At 39.5% G+C, this 19,034-nt stretch overlaps 1 protein-coding gene and 1 long non-coding RNA gene across 4 annotated transcripts in view; one reads left to right on the plus strand and one right to left on the minus strand.

The window, feature by feature from the left end:
* The window catches only part of GOLM1 (golgi membrane protein 1), a 36,301-nt gene extending 19,813 nt beyond the window's left edge, over positions 1–16,488 (minus strand). The window contains exons 1-3 of one of the 3 annotated variants that reach the window (XM_015653210.1): positions 16,403–16,488; positions 10,160–10,333; positions 7,482–7,661 (exon numbers count right to left, since the gene is read on the minus strand). In XM_015653210.1, coding sequence (XP_015508696.1) covers positions 7,482–7,661; positions 10,160–10,288 — 309 coding nt within the window. In that variant the 5' untranslated portion in view covers positions 10,289–10,333; positions 16,403–16,488. Of the gene's footprint in view, positions 1–7,481; positions 7,662–10,159; positions 10,334–16,175; positions 16,194–16,402 lie in introns of those variants that run through there. The other 2 variants (XM_015653207.2, XM_015653208.3) reach the window with 2 other exon arrangements.
* A 98-nt stretch (positions 16,489–16,586) lies between these two features.
* LOC107216299 overlaps positions 16,587–19,034 on the plus strand; it is a 6,095-nt gene continuing 3,647 nt past the window's right edge. The window contains exon 1 of the long non-coding RNA XR_001525481.3: positions 16,587–16,704. This is a non-coding gene — a long non-coding RNA (uncharacterized LOC107216299). The remainder of the gene's footprint in view (positions 16,705–19,034) is intronic.

The raw sequence follows: 19,034 nt of genomic DNA on the forward strand, positions 1-19,034 counted from the left end.
TGGTCTTTCTGGATTGCATATAAAACTTTCTTTTGGCAATGCCACACCTATCTCCCTTGAATGTGCAGGCAAAAGTCCAGGAAAAAACCTGTTAAATTCTAGTTAGCTGTTTAACTTAAGGAAATACTGTTTAATAATTTACAGCACAGTACTGCAACTACCAGCTTCCAATCTGACTAAGTCAATAATATCATTCCTTCCATTCTTCCTCCTATCATTCAAATGTTAACTAATTTTCACCTTGTGGCTATAAATTAAACAAACATTATTTCTGGGGTTTTATGCCAAGAATGAAAATTACTGGGAAGCACTCAGCAGACACATGCCAATACTCAGTTCTAGAAATAAACTCACACTTTGAACTCCATTCAGCCCACAAAACAATAGATATTATCCCCAGGAGCAAAAAAATCCAGCTTCTGGAAAAACACCCCATCACCATATCAGAATCTGATATTCTGTAATACAGTAACTCTGTAACATTGAACCACCTTATTCTATTTGTAAACATGTTTGCACAGAAGTCCTTATGACTATCAAAGAGGAAAAAAACAAGTCTTTTGATTGAAGACAATGCTGTGGAAAAGAGTTTCAGATGCCAGAACTCAAAAGTCACACCTCCATGAGCAGTGTGGGAAACAAATTGCTCCAGCTGTACAGCAATTTTTTTAATGAAGCTGCCAAAGACTTGATTATTATTCACCACAGAACATGTCTACATTCCACTTAAGAAACAAAAAGCTAAAATTACTGTTTAATAAAACAGAAATATGCAGAAACATGCATGAGATAGCTTTGCAATACATTATTTTAAGTCTTTGTTTTGACCACATACTTTGAAGTGTGTGCAAAGTGAAGTGCTTGATTCTTATCAAAATTTGCATTTCATCTGAATAATGCCAAACAGTATTCCATACACATATTCCTTGAAGGAATTACTACAATGACTCCTCCACTGTTTCCTACTATCAAGAAACAAGCTAACTCAAGCACACTGAACTGTTTGTGGTTCATGTGGAAAGCACATACGTACTTTCTAACACTGACTGTATGGGTGCATATAAAAGCATAATGAGATACTGCAACTAAAAAAAGAAAATAAATAGTTTGATAGGCATAAACACTAAAACAAGAAAAAATGGGGTTTGCATTCACAAATATAGCACAAAGGAGACAAAGACAAGCCACAGGATCAGTAACTCTGCTAGTAAGAACAAAACCAACTGCAAATAAAGCAAGACAGGAAGGTAAGAGTTATACATGCAGAAACAGCCATTTATAATTTATCAGGGAAAAGCAGGGCACTTATTTCATTATTAACTCAAAATGATTTAAGTCCTTCCAGCAAAGGAAAAGAGCAGTTCTGTCTGGCACACTCCCATGACTCCCCACTACAATGCTGGCATTAGCATGAGAATAATGCTGGAAACACACTGATGTTTTAGTTACTGCTCAGTGGTGCTTACACTAAGACACTATTGTCCCATTTCCCATGCTCTGCCAGACAGCAGGTGCACAAGAAACCAGGAGCAAGCTCTGTCAAGTGTCCCAAACTGGCCAAAGGGACATTCCATACCATAGAACATTGGGACGTAAAGTGGGAGAGTTGGCCAGGAGGCATCAATATCTGCTGGAGGACAAGTTTGGCATCATTCATCAGGTGATAAGCCATTGGATTGTGTATGTCTTGTTTCTCTTGGGTTTTATTCCTCTCAGTTATCAAACTGTTCTTAACACAGATTTTTCTTCAAAAATCTAGAGGGAGATGTTGGGAGTAAGTGGCCACATGGTATTTAGTTGCCAGCTGGTGTTAACATGCCAACTAGCCACAAAAAGACTTTTTGGTTCCAGGCTAAGAGGCTAACAGCTAAACTACATATTAGTGTGTGGCGGAAAAGTTCATAAATAAGATTTTTAAGGAAATATTTCTCTTTAAGGTAATCATTGTGCTGCACACTCATGTATACTTCAGTGGAGGCACATCAATTTAAGTAAGTCTTAGAACAAATTTCAAGCTCAAACTGGAGGAGATATTGTTCATTTAAATAAATTTCTCAATAAACCAAATTCCGTTCCGAAATTGCACTTTTCCTCAATAAGCCACGCCTTCATTCAACAAAAGAATCCCAAACAAACCAACCAAACAAACGAACAACGCACACATCCACTAAATCCCAACCCCCCTAGAAAAACCTGTTTCTACAGAGTGGTTCTTCCAATGATATGGTATTCAACCTTGTTTCACAGCCTGTGTAAAAGCAATCTAGATTCTGTTTTGTCACAGCAGACATGCACACCATGACATGATGCAGTTCTGCCTTCAAAGCCACCAAAATTGCAAATTTAGTTTCTTAAAATTTCAGCACAAGAGGGTGGTATTTGACACACATGAAGACAAAATTACTTTTACAGGTACTGGGCAACAGCAAGTAGACTAGAGAAAAAAAGGTCCTGTGAAACTACAGGACTTTCACTTTACTATTATGTTTAACTGAAACTCCAATATTAGGCAAGTTAAGCAAAACCAAATAATATGATACAAGAATATTGTGTATATATCTATATATATAATATATATTACATATTATATATTTTTTATACATATTTTTCTTATACATATTATTGTATATATTATATTATTATATATTATATACTGTATATATTTCCACAGGTATCTCTAATGCACTTTCTGACTTTTTGTCCATTCATTTTGCTGTGAAGAGGTAGCAACATTCCAATAATTTGCTTTAAACTGCTCCTATACTCTAAATTCCTTTTCTCTAGTTCAGCTAGCCTCAGACCATCCTTTTTTTTCCTACCCACCATGTGAAGATATCTTTTGAACAGAGGTGATCCTCTCAATTTCTGCTGAACCAGTTTGAGGAAGCATACTGATTTCTCTTGCTAATTTAGTAATATTGTGCTATGGCCAACATGGGACATGAGGCAGTGCTTTTTTACCTCAAAGCTTTTCCAAAACTAGAAGATGCAACTCTGTTTGTATTGGAAAAAAAAAAAGCAAAACACATATAGCTTTCAGTGAAAAGATACCTTTCTACTCTCTCTCCTACACTATAGGAGACTACAGACTACTGGTAATTCCTTCTGAGAGGTGTTGACTCCCTGCATACCAATAGGTACTTTGTGTGAGAAGGCCGTGCTGGGAATTGAAATTTTCCCAGAGGGAGGGAACCAGAGAGCAGCTGTGGCCAGCATTAAAAGATACTTAACAACAGGACAGTGACATGCTTCACACAGAGCATGCAAATCTTGGCCCTTCTCAGTAAAACAAGGTTTGGGTTGGAGAAGATTTATGTAAATCCAAAGAAAATTACCAACTGCAAAATCATATTCAAGCAGTTAAGATATATTAAACATACTGTTTTCCTGTTATGCTGTTCAAAGAGACCTCTGTGGCTATGTACATCCCAGAAGCTATGAGTCCTGAATAACAACCACAGAGAATACTGTTCTTTCCAAAATTACTACAGATTAGAAACAGCTCTTTTGCACACCTGAACTGCTGTTATCAAGTTTTCATGTAAGATTACTTCATCTCATCATTTTATTTCTGTATGGATGTCCAGAAGCCATTTCCTAAATCTACACTAAACCTTAAAAATTCAAGCAGGTTTTTTAAAAGTAGACTGGTGAGCTTATGTATGTTTTGTACATACTCAGACCTAAGAAAATAATTACAACAGCAATCTTCCAGAAGTACACTGCCCCAGTGAATGGTGAGCCTGCACAATTTAACAGGCTCAGACTACCTACCAGCTATGCCCTCATCCTTCAAGTAGCACAGAGACAGTTCCACTACAAAAGTATGCAGATTTAAGTCAAAGTAATGACTGCACTGCTAGTGACAATGGCTTTAACTGGACAAACACCTTACTGGTGTTTTGGTTTGGTATGAAAGTAAATCAGTACTGTAATTATTCTGTATTTTATCAGCAGAGTAATAAGACACAGTGAGCAGAGATGAACTGCAATTATGATGGATCTCCAGTGTTACTTCTGAGTTGCTTTTGGTTAGAAGTCGAGATTGTGTAAATATGCCTCATATGTAAATTTCTTCTACAGGCAGAAGAACCATAATTTCTTCCTGAAAAAAATGGGAGGTTTGAGATGGACCAATCATTCCTACAGAACTGCTGAAATAATATTTATTTTTCTTTAAGAATAATGTGAGAAGAACAATGCAAAATCTCATAACTCAAAGATCTCTAGTTACTTATAGGGTTTGTAAAATGCTTTGAAAATGAGTTGAGAGTCTCAGGATTTGGATTTGCATTCATTCTTCCTGACTAGGTAAACACTAGTTACTAATCCTCACAGAGTAAATAAAATTCATTTCAAGGAGCTAGCTTCCCATTCTAGAAAGGGTGAATTCATTACTTGCATCCCAGGAATCCCAGATTTGACTGCAATCCATGGAGCCAAAAAACAAGGATATGTGTGTTTATACAAGATATGAACATTCAAAACACATTTATACATGGATATAGATACACACACAATAAAAAAAGCACTCAGAATCTGTCTTTTCTTATATTCTACATCCCTCTGTAGAATAACCTCTGATCCTAGACAGCTTCTTCCAGTGAAGGGCATTAGTGTGGAGAACGAAGTTTCCCCTTTATTTCCTGCCACTGTATCAGAGGCATTCCTGAATTACAGTGTATGAATCCATGCCAACTTGGTTATGTCTTCTTTTGAGAAATGCACACCTTTCCAGAAAAATAGCTCTCCCTACTGCAAAATCAGAGTTGGAAAACAAACAACATCTCTGCAGGATATTTGTTTGTGTGTCACAAGAAAAGCCAATTTTTAATTTGATGCAAAATGGTGCACAGGCACATACATGCTCACCCTACCACTTCATGCTCCTGAGTGAGACACATGGTCTTCTCGTCACAAAATGCAGAAGACATGAAATTAGTCCAATGTACCACTTTTCTAGGGTATCACTTCCTGGGGTTTCAAAGCAAGCTTCATAGAATGTTCTGCTACTGTATTTTAGGGTGATAGAGGGAAAAGCACTTAGGAGGAAGGTATTGCTATTAGAGTGGCCCCAAAACCCACCTTTCACAGCATCTCACCTCTAACATTGAACTGCCAAATTGGTCCCAAGTCAGCCATAAAGCGCAGTATTTTCCAGGCAGCAGCTTCTTCTATCTGATGAATACTTGGAGACAGAACAAACATCATGGTACTGGTGGTAGGTTAGGTGTTTGTCCAAGTCATCCAGCTGCTTTTTAACCTACACAGACCCACTGTAACTGGGTGTTATGGATGCCACACACTTGTGGCTTCACCACCTATTGCATGAAGAGCAACTTGATGATGGCATTTGAAGTACATTAGTGAATGCAGTACAACCCTGTCCTGTCTGTCCCAGCCACAAACATTTTCTGTACTATTTGGAATCCTGGAGATGACTGTGACAGCTCTCCTCTGCTGACTCTTGTCCAGCCTGTAAACCACACTCTGGATTCCTGTAGAAAAATTGCTGCACAGCTTTGGTGACCTTTGTTCTCCTCTCTGTGCCTTTCACAGCACTCCAAAACTTCACTGGTGACTTCCCCACAGTACAACAATTAACTCAGTGTACTTCTAAGCTGCTTTGTAACTTCTGCCTTGTCATTTACCCTTGCAATACCACTGTCTTACCACACGGCTGCATAATATCTCTACAAGCTGTTGTGACTCCAGATGTGAATGTGTTCAGTTATCTCCCTCACCTTTATCACCAACTACTTCAGAAGAAAACTCCAAACTTTTTCAGATGAAAGACTTTCTTTTCCTAAAGCTACTTTGACGCTTCCCCGACACCACATTCCAGCCCATGTCCAACAGCAGTTCTAGTTCTGGAAAATGCGTTTCACTACTTCTCCTGGCACAGATGCCACATTTTATAAAGTCCTCTAGACTCAAAAACACCACAAGGAAAGTAGGTTGTGTGGTCCCACCTAACACTTGTCTGATGCCAGAAATCTGAAGCAAAAAGGTGGCACAGCATGCTTGGCAGAAGCAATACTTCATTCAGTAAACTTCCTTAAAAATTCTGGACCTTAAAGGTCTTGTTACCATCTCTTAACTTCTGCCCATCTTGCTAGACTGTGCTGTAAACTCTCTGGCCAGCCCTTACAGTTTCAGCACATTTTAGTAACTCTGATGATATCTACTTATGTAAAGAAAGCATAATACTGCATTACATTTGCCCTTTTCTTACCTTTGAATTTTTTTTTTCCACTCACGTGTTTTACTCCCTGCAGGATTGAAGGAGAATGCAAGAAAATGCCACAGCATTCAGTAGCAACACCCAGTAATAGGAGGCAGAAGAAGACAAGATTGATTACCCACTTGAATCCTGTCTGAATATTCTGAGATATCTTTTTTAAAAATATCTACATTAAAAAAAAAATGGACAAACTATACCTCCTCTTTTTTAAAGTATATGCAAAGACTGAACACAAAGAGAAGAGAGAAATTATCAAGGTAATATGCTTGTCTCAAAAGAAATGAAATCAATTGGTTTATTATCTCCTTGGAGACTTGATGTAAAGATTATTTCAAAACAAATTAATGATATATGAAAATGATGTGCAGATTCTACCTTCCATTTGTACTCAATTTTTGTTCCTCTTAATTGTTCCAAAGATTAATCTCATGACATTTTGCTCAGGCAGCATGTTTTGAGAAGCAAACCGTTCCTGTGAGCCTGCTACCTGCTACCTGAAGAGTACCTATTATCATCACAAGATGTGTCTGTTCAGTCTGCTGAATGTAATAATCCTGGAAAGCTGATCTATAAACTTCAGGCAACAGACTCTACAGGACAAGCAATTGAATACTCTCAACTAAATACTTCTGCTAATAGGGTGAAAAGTGATATTACTAACAACTCTAAGCAAAGCAGTATCAGCAACACAAGGAAATAAGTAGCTTTGTCCACATTCTTCACAAAGGAATACCACCCCCCTGGCAAAGTTGAACTGCCAGGAGCACTGCCATGAAAGTCTTACCTTCTGTTATCTTCCCAATACTATTGAGTTTTGGAGGCAGAATGCCAAGATGCCACAAAACTCGTAATACATTTAGAAATAAACATTGACCATTTATGCTTACAAATATATTTGGGAATATATCTCTTGGTGCGTCTTCCTCTTTTTCTTAATTTTTAAAACATTAGTATACAGGAAAGAAAGCAAAGTGACAATCCAAGTATGGTAACAATTTATAAAGATAAGAGTTTTATTCAGAACTGCTGTTACTTGCAGCTTCTAGTATTTCAAAGTTATATGGCAAATGCTAAAATGTCCATTCAAGGTCCACTTTCTCAATATCAGACAGTCATAAAACATTTTGCCACACCAACATTGACTGTAAGCTGCAACACGTGAGCATCGCTTTCTGTTGCAGAGTGTGTCTTGGTAAACCACAGTTTCTTAGAAAACTGTGGCTAGGAAAAGCCCTACCTTCTCTTCCTGATGTACTCTGTTGGCATTTTCCATCTGAAAGCTGTGCAAGGACTGGATTTTGTCAATCTGCTGTCGTTGCTTCTCTAGCTCCCCTTGGAATTCATTCTTTTTTTGCTCCACAGCACCCCTCTCCGCTGCTGCCCTTCGGACTTTGGCTTCCAGATCCAAGACTCGACCCTGAGGAAGAGCAGATTAACCAAAGCAAATAGAAATGCCTCTCCCTTGCCAGAATCTTGTCCAATATATTCAAGGAATAGCAAATTTCACAGCTCTAACAATGCAGATATCATTAAAATCCTGTGTCAGCCAGGGATACTAGTCATACACAGAGACACACACCTCCCTAGTTTTATACAAATTAATGTGAGTAAGTATTTTGAAGAGACTGTCGAAATTTCAGTTAAAAATTAAGAAAAATGAAAAGCTCAGTTTTTGAGCTTAAACCCCCCCCCAAAACATAAATAGATTAAAATCAACTATCTTTCTGAAGTACAAGGTTAAACAATTTTTTTCATTTAGCCCATACAATTCTGACAACTCTACACTTTTCTCAGTATTGACCCTAAACGAACTCAGTGTGAAAATTCACCTCTCAAATCAATCCGATTTCCTCCAAGAGCTAGAAAAGAGTAGAGGGAGAACAACACAGCCCAACTTTTACATGAACAATTCACATATGTCTATTACAGAAAGACATACATGAGAAAAATTCATTCATTAACAGAAAATAATCATTCTTGACTGCTCAAAGAGCAGCTACAGTCAAAAAAAAATTTAACACCATCACATCCCATACATAAAAAGACAGAGACATAAGCTAAACAAGCCTGATGTTTTCACATTCTTTCCTCTTCCCCCACCTCTTCTTTTTTGTAAGTACTAATTTAGTTTTGCAGGATGTAATTTCTAAACATTTTGGATTAAAATATTTCCTCAGCAGCAACTAGAAATACAAAAACATGCAGGGTGGTGGGAATATCAACAAAATCTGTACATATGAAAAAAGACTGATTCCAGGTGGCTTAAAAATTAGATATAATAAAAACTGTGCATTTTCCAAGACTGCAAGAAAATGTACCAAATCTTCTTATACCACAGCATGTAGCATATCATGAAGAACACAGGAAAAGGGAGAGGAGGCAGAGAGAAAAAAAAAAAAAAAAAAAAAAGAAAATGACTTGCAGTTAGCTGGAATAGCGAGGAAAAGCAGTCATTCCATGTCAGTCATAACAGCTGCAAAGTCTTGCTAATAAACAAATAAATGGGTCTACAAAGTGCTTTAGAAGCAACGTCCATGTTCGGCTATGCTTTTATTCCATTCAGAGTGGTGACCATGCAGAAGTGACATAATTTTCAGGCTAACTTTGAAGAAATGTACAAAATGGTACAGTACAACAGTAATATCAGAGGACCTTGTGTCTCTAGGTTATTGAGACCAAGATGAACTAGAATGGTGGCATATTTTTCTCACCATCAGCTGCTTCATTGCTGTGCAGCAAAACTTCAGCAGTACTGACACAGTTACTACCCACTGGTAGCCACCACCCTGAGGCCACTGACTAAAGGGAAAGCAAGGGATGACCAGAGCCTCAGAAGTCATATGACATAGCCTTAACCACATAGCCAGACACATGGGTCCTGTTGGAATAGCGCCTGTTCTGAGGTGAAACAGGAGTTCAACTCCTTCAGCTGTCCCCCCAGTACTAAAATTTGGCTCAGCTACAGAAAACATATGGATTCACTGGATAAATTGGGAAGGAGCTCTCATCAGCCATGTTTAACCATGTTTAACCAACATGTCATTAGGTTTTAGGTTAGCTTGTTAAAAACAATAACAAAGAAGACTAAAAAAGAAGGAAAAGAAAACAGAAAAAAAACCCTGTCCTGCAGAAATGGTCACAAACCAGAAACTTGACTCACACACCCTATATCAGAACAAAAGCTCAAGAAAGGATTAAAACCCAAGCTCAACAGACAAAAAAATGCAGTTATCATCAAAAAAATATAGTTATCATCAGACAAGGTAATTATTACATGTGACTTGCATGTCGTTCTTCAGAAAGATCACTAAGAAATACAAATTCAGATTTTGTTTCTGAACAACCCAGATTTCCCTGTACTGAGTAGGAAAGTATGCATACAATGTTATGGTTCATGTACAGAGACAAATCTAGGGATATGAGTTTTGACTGGGATAAAGTTAATTTTCTTCACAGTCACTGGTATGGGGCTCTGTTTTGGATTTGTAATGAACACAGGTTTGGTAACATAAATGTTTTTGTTATTGCTGAGCAGGGCTCGCAAAAGCCAAGGCCTTTTCTGCTTTGTGTACTGCCGCAACGGCAAGGAAGTTGGGGGTATTTGAGAGGCTGGAAGGGGACAAAAAACAGAGGATGGCATTTGTTACATCATTAATGTGAAACAGCACAAGACAGCTCAATGTTTTGTGAGAGCAGAAGCAACAAGTATCACAACTGCAGGCATGTTCTAGTTTTGGATTCCTCCTGTTCCCCCAGTCTCCCACTACTGATAAGCAATGACTGTAAAATCTGTGAAAGTTCCTACAACAAGCTGAAGTTCCTGACTTGCCACGTGAAGGAGAATCATCCTTCTTGTGAGCTACCTTTATTACTTGCACAAGTACGAAGTGACACACAGCACAAAAGGAACGTTACCTGCAGATCCATGCTGCGAGAACTTGCAATCCAGTAATTGAAACCCAAAACAATTAGGCACGACACGAGGGCAGCCATGAGGAGTGGTGGTGACTTCATCCCACGACAGCTGTTTCCTAGTCCTGCCATTTCAAGAAAAGAACAAATCCAAAGAACCACAGCAAGTATGGAAACCTGCAAATTAAAAAGGGCACATTACACTGCATCCCCAACTACAGCTATTTGGTACACACAATAAAACTTTCCTTGCAATGCAACAGCTGTCAGCTGACAGGCTTACGCCCAGCAAGGAAGGTAAATGAATTAGTGTTGTCTATATATTTCCATCTGAAAGACAAAGAAAGGTCATCACACACTATTAGAACTTGTGCATAAAGCTTCCCATGGTCTTGAGGGGAATGTCTTGAATACTCCTAACAATATAAGGAAAATCTGCAATAAAGAGAACCAGATATCCTTTTATTACACATCTACTCAAAAATCTATGTAGACAACAGTGGGCTAGAGGATAGATTGCTTTTTACCTAAATTACTCAGAAAATTGAGCCTTGCTGTTTGAGGAGTAATTCACACTTTGCTTTCTAAAATTGGACAGCTTTAACTTTTTCCATCTGATACTACTATTCTAACTTCTTGTTCCCAAGCTTGTAAATAAACATGTAAATCACATTGGACCAAATTATTTAAAGGAGAATCTAAAAATAACAATATAAATATAAGCAGACACTCCATTGACTTCAATGCTACAATACATTAAGTGCTCCCCATTTTGATCCTCAGCTGCTTTCTCTGATCCCACAGAAAATAATTAATTACTAGTACCAGGGATACTACTGGTTGTTATTGAGACTTCTGTTATTTCTGTGAAACAGGCCATTTTAAAAGATAGGCAGTGGCAAAGGGTAGGTGAAATAGGCTACATTGATTTTATAATGTGGCAAAATCTGGTCTTAATTAGCCCGATGGCACCTAGCTTTATGAACCCTCAAACTCCACTGGGAATCTAGGCTGTATTTTGTAGAAGATTGCTCTCTTGTAAACTGAGATTAACTTTTTTTTTTTTTTCCTCCACTTCTGCAGACAAAAGACAGAAAAATAAGCACAGAAGACCAGGCAGACTGCAAATATATATGCATCACAAGACACTAGTTAAATCTAAAATGGGTACATAGTAATATATTACTCTCAAGCTCTCAAGGTACATGCTCTTAAGCAAAGCAACCTCTTCCCTACTGTTGCAATGCACAGATAGCAATGTTTTAAAAGTTAATAAATGGTAGCAACTCTCAAAGGATTTACAGGTGGACATATACTGTAAACACAGGGGAAGAATGCAATCCAGCACTTTGTAGGTACCAGAAATGCAGATTTTACTGTAAGACAAGCATTTTTCTTCAACAGCTCACCTACACCTCAGTTTCCACATGCATTCTCTGCAAAATTCCCACTTTGCAGTCAAGATAGACTACATCTTCTCTTTTCTCAACAGGCAGCACACAACACTGCCAGATTCACAATGGTTTCAAATCTGCGTGTTCATTTGAAAAGTTTCCTAATTTGTATTTGAGGGTGGAACATACAGAGGATACAAGAGTAAAATGTAGCTTCCTGAAAATGTTGCCTCTTCATAAACACACACACGACAAAACAATCCAAAAAAGTATGCAAAAAAGTCTGACACTTGAGAACCGAGTTTCTTGCCTAAAGGAAACCTCAGCTATGGAGCAAAGGGACACATGAAGCATAGCTCCAGTAGACACCCACAGGGCCACATACAGACAAGGTAAGGCCAGCACTAAGAAGCAAAGGCATGGAAAGGAACCATGCTTTTTTTTTTCTTGTAAAGCAAGAAATTAAGATGCAGTTGATTAAAACACACATAGAGACATGCACAAATTTCTAGTAGAAAGCTATGAATTGCACAAACACATACATCTTGCACAGACTATTTTCTTACTGTCATCCTAGGAGTACCTGACAAGTACAGAGCAACCATGTCTTACACATAATCCCTGAAAAACAAAACCCCCAGATCTCCAGAGTAGGAAAAATGAGAGCACAAAGGGCATGATTAGCACTGCCATCCCAACAAAGAACAAGAGAATTGATTTACTTTTGTATATCCAGATAAAATAGTGTATTTCAAAAAAGGTCTGTCAGAACCTGTCATGATGTAATCTGTATCCTGTTCCTTACCATAAAAGTATTGGTAGGTACACTTGACACATGGAAAAACTACAAACATAGCACTGCAAGATGCAGCGATTCATACCAAGCGTGACTTGAATAAAATAACTGGTATTTTCCCCATAGCTGTCAGAAATAGAGAAAATGGTTCATATTATCAGTAGTAACGTTTGCACTGCAATTTTTTTACTAGATAAATATATGGGACTAGCTGCTTAGCTCAAAAATTTTCAGAGGTAAAGCAGCTGTATTGTTCAAAGAAAGAATAATTACTTCACCATGCAGCTTGAAGCGCAGGCACAAAACCATCACCTAGATAGCACACAAATCTGCAGAATCAGCATCTTTTCTGCTTTCAGCTGTTAAAAACAAACAGGCAAATAAGTGCTGATTTCACTAATGCATGTTTGACTTCAGTACATTGCTCAAAAAAGCCTGTGTTGTTTGCCCTTAAATATTTTATATTAATTAAGAACGTATTTTTATACTGAACAGAAGGAAAAGGAAAAGTATGAAAGACACAAAAAAATCTTCCATTTGCCTATTCCAGACCCAAAACTTTACCTCAGATGCAATAGCAATATTCCCTCTTTCATCAGTTTAACTTTCTGTATATGAATATACAGACTCTAATATTTTGGAGGAGAGATAAACAAATCGGCTCAATAAGCACATTTACATGAAAATCTCTTTGTACATGCTATTTTCCAGGAAACATCTGGTCTGGCACAGTTATTTGAGTTGAATTTAAAATAAGTTTCTGATTTTATGGATAAGAAAGTAATTTTACTGAAGATGAAATTCAACAATATCCATGGCAGATGAAAAAATAAGCATATACATAAAATTTCTGACTTCTGAACAGCACATTTCATCCTTCTAGTGGTGCTTCATTGAGAGAGAGATGTTTTAGACTCTGAGATATTCATGCCAATCAACATACAGGATAGTTTTACTTCCCACAGTGAGTAATTCTTTTCATTTACTGTATTCAGCTGAAGTAGGATATATGGTATCCACCAACGTTCCACTACAGACAAGCAACAACGTTGCCAACCAAGCCTCAAGACCAACACACTAGGGGTGAAGACAAAACAAACTGGTGCATTTCAGACTTGCCAGAAGGAAAAACAAGTATCTCTGATCACCGGGTTCATCTCCGTAAGACCAGCCACTGAAAAGTGAAGGCACAGCTTCCTGGAGGTCTGAGTACTTGCAACTCTGAGTAAGGACAAAGCCTTACTAAAACCCCTGCAAAAAGTGGAGCCACAAGCAGAGGCAAGAGATAAGACAGAGGAAGAGAAAAGAGATAAGAGATAAGAAAAGAGACAAGAGACAAGAAATAAGATATAAGGAAGGAAAAAAAAAAAAAAAACCCCAACAAGGACCTAAGGGCTAACACACAGAACAGAGGTCACACATCCCAACCAGACTGGACCAGAATGGGGAAACCTCCTCCCATCAAGGGAGCCGCTCAGACAGACAGTGGTGCTATCGTCACCAATTGCAGATTCTTTCCCAACCTCCAAGTGAGCTTCTGGAAGAAATCACTGGGGTTTTTTTTTCAGATATTATCATGTAATTCCTACGTCAGACAGCTTGAATTAAAGCATACTGGATTAACCAAGCAAGTCAATCAGAACTTCTTCCATTGACAAGCTAGTTAGTTATACCCAGATACAACTAAATCAGACTAGAATGTATTAGAACTTGGGTTTTATTTTAAAAAGCAATTAAATGAAATTGGAAACATAAGCAATTCTTTAAAAAGTGAATCAGAGAGGAAACATTTGCATACCCAATCTTCCAAAAAAAAAAAAAAAAGTTACCTTTTTTTGGGTGGGTGGAAATGGACTGCAGAAAAAAATGAGTCAAAACCTTTCAGTTTTCACTTTATAAATGGTTAATACACAGTAGTGATTATCTTTAAAAGATAAATGCAGTTGGTTTTTACTCGCAGCAGGATCTTAGTTGCAAGTACCACTATTCATAGCCCCATGGTGAGAACAAGCTATAGCCAGCAACAACCTTTATGTTTACAAAGCTGCACAGACTGTACATAGGGGTCAAGGAACTGGACACTGCCACAAAGCAGAGCATACAGATTTCTTATCATCCTCTGCAGCACCACTGTCTGAGGGTGGTTTTCCTTTTCAGATTTGCAAGTCAAAAGAGGTCAAATAAATATTTTTTTAATGGAGATTTAAAGTTTGTGCACTGAACTCAAGACTGCTGACCACAAACTTTCTATATGCCTTTCACAGGGATTTACACACTGCAAGAAAAAAAGGAAGGAAAAAACACCCTAAACATTCAGCAACAGCCACTATTCAAACTTTTATACTTTGGATGAATGTCACGGAATCACTATTTACCCAAGTTATCAAGTTACATGTTTTACAGGAAAGGAAGAGCATTTTCATCACAACACATTCAGCAATTTCACTCTCATCCTGCTCAGGAATAGCCATTTGGCAGCCAATTCAGGTCTCAGATCTTCCTTTTCTAATGCATTTTAAATTAGAAGTAACAGATCAGAAGAGTATGAAAACCCTAAAAATGTACAATCTGTCCAAGGACAGAGTCACTGTTACCCCTTGTTCATTAATCATATTTCAGCCTAAGAAGTCTCTCATCTTTCAAATGACTACTTTACAAGAAGCTAATAACCAAACACCCTCAATGCCCTTTATTTGATTAAAGAGAATTTCCAAACAGGTATGTGGCAAAACAGACACTAGAGGTTTAAGGTATGTATCTATCTCAATGACAGAAGTTAGCTAACTAAAAATAACTTGATAAAATGTTCTAGAATACCTGGACATGTTACCTAGGTGTACTTTCAGATAATAGTATTACCACTATAATACTGTACAAAAACAAAACTAAATAAGCAAACTTATACACCAGAACTATCTCAAGAGTTAGTCAGACTGCTCAGTTATTTTTATGAATATAATTTGTTGCTGGTATTTTTCCCATACAATATGCTTTTTAAGATCACAATTAATAGGACACCCACTTATCTTAAATGAAGATGATGAAACAGAGTACAGTAAATTTAGATATGTGATGAGAAACTCAGTAAATTGCTACCATTTCCCCACCACTGCAAAACTACACAAAGAGTTTGACTGTAAAACATGCAGACCTCTGAGTAGGAGATAAAAGAATTTCAGCGTTAGAAATAGTTCTTTAAGAGCAAAGTGCTGTTAAGATGTAAGATGAAAGGCCATTCAAAAAAAAGTCAATTCAAGAGCAAGATTTTCTAAAACCCTGATCAACTCCTTCTATCTTCATGCTGACAAGGGAATGCAAGGAAGTAAAACAAGGCAAACCTGAGTGCAGGCGATAAACACAGTGCCCGCTGTGTACCCAACAGCAGAACTAAAGTGTCTGAAATGGTGATGGTAATACTTTTCCAAGCAGAGGCGGGAAAGCCTCTGGAGGTACGAACTTTTGAAAAGCCATCAACCCCGAGCAGCGGTAGGGCCTCCGCAGCTCTGCCCACAGGGAGGGAAAGCAGGGAGCAGGCTGCCCAGGGCTCGGTGGAAGGAGGACAGGATGATGAACAGACTCAGGTCACCGCCCGGGCTGCGACAGACCACGGAAGGCCACCTAGTCCGACTCTTCCCGGGAAGAGTAGCCGGGAGGAGGTACCTCACACCTGCATTGATTTCTAACGTTACTATTTTTACCTCAGCTGCGAATACTCAAAAGATGTTTCTGTCTCAAGACCTTCAATAAGGAAGGCTGGCTGAAGAAACAAGAAAATGCTATCAGTGTCCGACAAGCATGCCAGCTAAGCCCTGGCAAGCCGGCCCAGTACCTCTGCGAGCGCCGGCGAGCGGGAAGTGCCCGCGGGACGGAGCCCGCGCGGGGCCGCCCCTCACGGCCCTCACGGCCGGCTCCCGCCGGCTGCCGCCCGCCGCGCACGCCCCGCCGCTCGTCCCCCACCGCCGCCGGCCGAGCAGCGCCCGGCAGGGCACAGCCGGCAGAGCCGCGGCCCGGCGACCCTTTCGGCCCCGGCGACCACGCCCCGCTCGGCGGCCTCACCTCTCCGTGCCGCCGGCTGCGGCCCCGCCGAGCAGAAGGGCGAGGGCCGGTGCGTCGCCTCCCGCTGCCCCCGTCGCCAGCGGCGAAGGAGAGCGGCTGCAGGAGGCGGGCAGGGCGGGGCGCGGGGAAGCTCCCGCCCCACCCAGCCCCTCCCCGGTCCGCTGGAGCCTCCGGCCGAGAAGCGCCCTGGGTTGAGCAGCCCCTGCGTTTGCGGCCGGCCGCGAGAAAAGCGAGCCAGAGCAGATGCGGCAGCACCTACCACCCTGCCCGGCACCCCCTGAACCTCCGCCCGAGCGGCTCCGGTAAAGTCCTTCCTTCACCAAAACGCGCTTCTGCTGACTTCCAGATTTCCTGTCTTGACCACAGGCACTTCGATTTCTGGAAAGCGGCACGTAGGCGAAGCTGAGTGTCTGAAATCAGAGATGGAGCAGCAGAAAACTCAGGAAAGGCTGTTTCAATACCTGTTTTTGACAGCTGAATGGATGATGCTGGTATTTTCTTCATTTTAAAAGAAGAAAAGTTAATCAACCTGTTTATTTCATGGTAGTCATTAACTCTGGTGGACACTTTCCACCATCTAGATAGAATCATGGAGTTGTTTTGTTTGGAAGGAACACTAAAGACGATTTAGTTCTAGGCCATAGGCATGGACATCTTCCACTAGGCCAGGCTGTGCAAAGCTATGTTCCAAACCAGTCTTGAACTCTAACAGGAGTGGGGCATCCACAACTTCTTTAGGCCACCTGTTCCAGTGCCACTGGAACACCACTCTCACAGCAAATAATTTCTTTCATGAATTCATAATTTGTAAGGATTTCCTTTCTAAATTTGCCCTCTTTCAGTTTGAAGCCATTCCTCTTTGTCACATCAGTACAGTTTCTAATGAAGGGTCCCTCTCCAGCTCCCCTGTAGGTCTCCTTCAGATACTGGAAGGCTGCTATGATGTCCACTCAATCTCTTTTCCAGGCTAAGCAGCCCCAGCTTTCTCAGCCCAATCTGCATGTTGTTTCTGCATTTTAGTTTTTGCAAGTGGAATTTTAAAAAACAGAATGGGAGCAGAATAGAAAAATTAGTGAAGCAGCAATTGCAAGCTCTAAAAATAGCAAAATAATTTCTTTACACATATATATGTAAATTTCTAGCTGAACAAAGACCACAAACTTAAGAAAAGTGATCTTCAACATGTCAGAACATAATGTCAAATTATGGGCTTTCTTCCCATCTTTGAAGATTATTTGAAAGTTGATCAGTGTAACAGCTGTACTTTAACCTTCTTGTGGGATAGAACATATATTTGTTATTATATATTTATTTTTTAAAACACCTTATAAAATAACTTTGTCTAGACCAGAACAGGAAAATTTTCTTACCAGTATGCAATATTAATAAAATATTAATAATATTAATAAAAAGGTATCATTATTTTAAAAAATAAATAGCCACATATTTAAACAAAAAACTAACAAAAACACAAGGGCACATGTATACATGTTACACTGCAGAAAAATTAAGGATCTTAGCATGATGTCTTGGGACCTGTAGTAGAAGCAATGTACTATTGTACCTGAAAAGTCTAGAAGCAAAGCAATTTGCAGAAGACTTCTGGAGGTGTTTCTCCTGAATAATTTGTATCTGAAAGAGACAGGGCAACTCTCAAAATTTTGTGGAAGAAATAGATTACCTTGAATTATTTTTTATTTAATAATATGAATTTTTCTTTTTCTATATTTTTCCTTTTTTTTTTTTTTTTTGCTAAATGGTAAGCTAAATAAATCCAATTATTTTTATTCTTTCACTGAAAAGCATATCCAATCAATAAATCTAGTACATCTTCCTTTTTTTTTCCCCTCAAAACTACTCCCATCTTCCTGGTAGAATATGATTGTCAAAACAGTTCACAGAACCACAGAATTATGGGAGCTCTGGAGATCATCCAATTCAACTCAAACTCTTCATGAGACAGGGTCACCTAGACCAGGTTACAAAGGACGTCATCCAGATGGGTTTTGAATGTCTCCAGAGAGGGAGGATCCATGACATCCCTGGGCAGTGCTATTCCAGTGCTCTGCCACACTCAGTGTGAAAGAAGTTGTTACTCTTGTTGAGGTGGAACATACTGTTTTAGTTTACAGCCATTGCTTCTCCTCCTGTCTCTGAGCACCACTGAAAAGACCACTGATGGTCTGGCACCATCCTCTTGACATCCACTTTGAAGGTATTTATATGCGTTACTGTGATGCCCTCTCAGTCTTCTCTTCTCCAGACTAAACAGGCCCAGCTCCTGCAGTGTTTCCTCAGCAGCGGAATGATCCTGACCCCTGATCATCCTTCTGCTGGATCCTCTTCAGTAACTTCTTTTCCTGAGGAGCCTAGAAACGGACACAGCACTCCAGATATGGATCACTAGGGACACATAGTGGGGCAGGATCATACATCTTCACCTTCTGGCCATGCTCTTCCCGATACACCCCAGGATATCCTTGGACCTCCTGGCCACAAGAACACTGCCAGCTCATGGACAACTTGTGATCCACCAAGAGTTCCAGATCCTTCTCCACAGAGCAGCTCTGTAGGAGCAACCCCTGACCTGTGCTGGCACTTGGGGCTGCTCCTCCCCAGGTGCAGGACCTGA

This window comes from Parus major, chromosome Z (assembly GCF_001522545.3).
Source record: "Parus major isolate Abel chromosome Z, Parus_major1.1, whole genome shotgun sequence".
NCBI classification, from domain to species: domain Eukaryota; kingdom Metazoa; phylum Chordata; class Aves; order Passeriformes; family Paridae; genus Parus; species Parus major.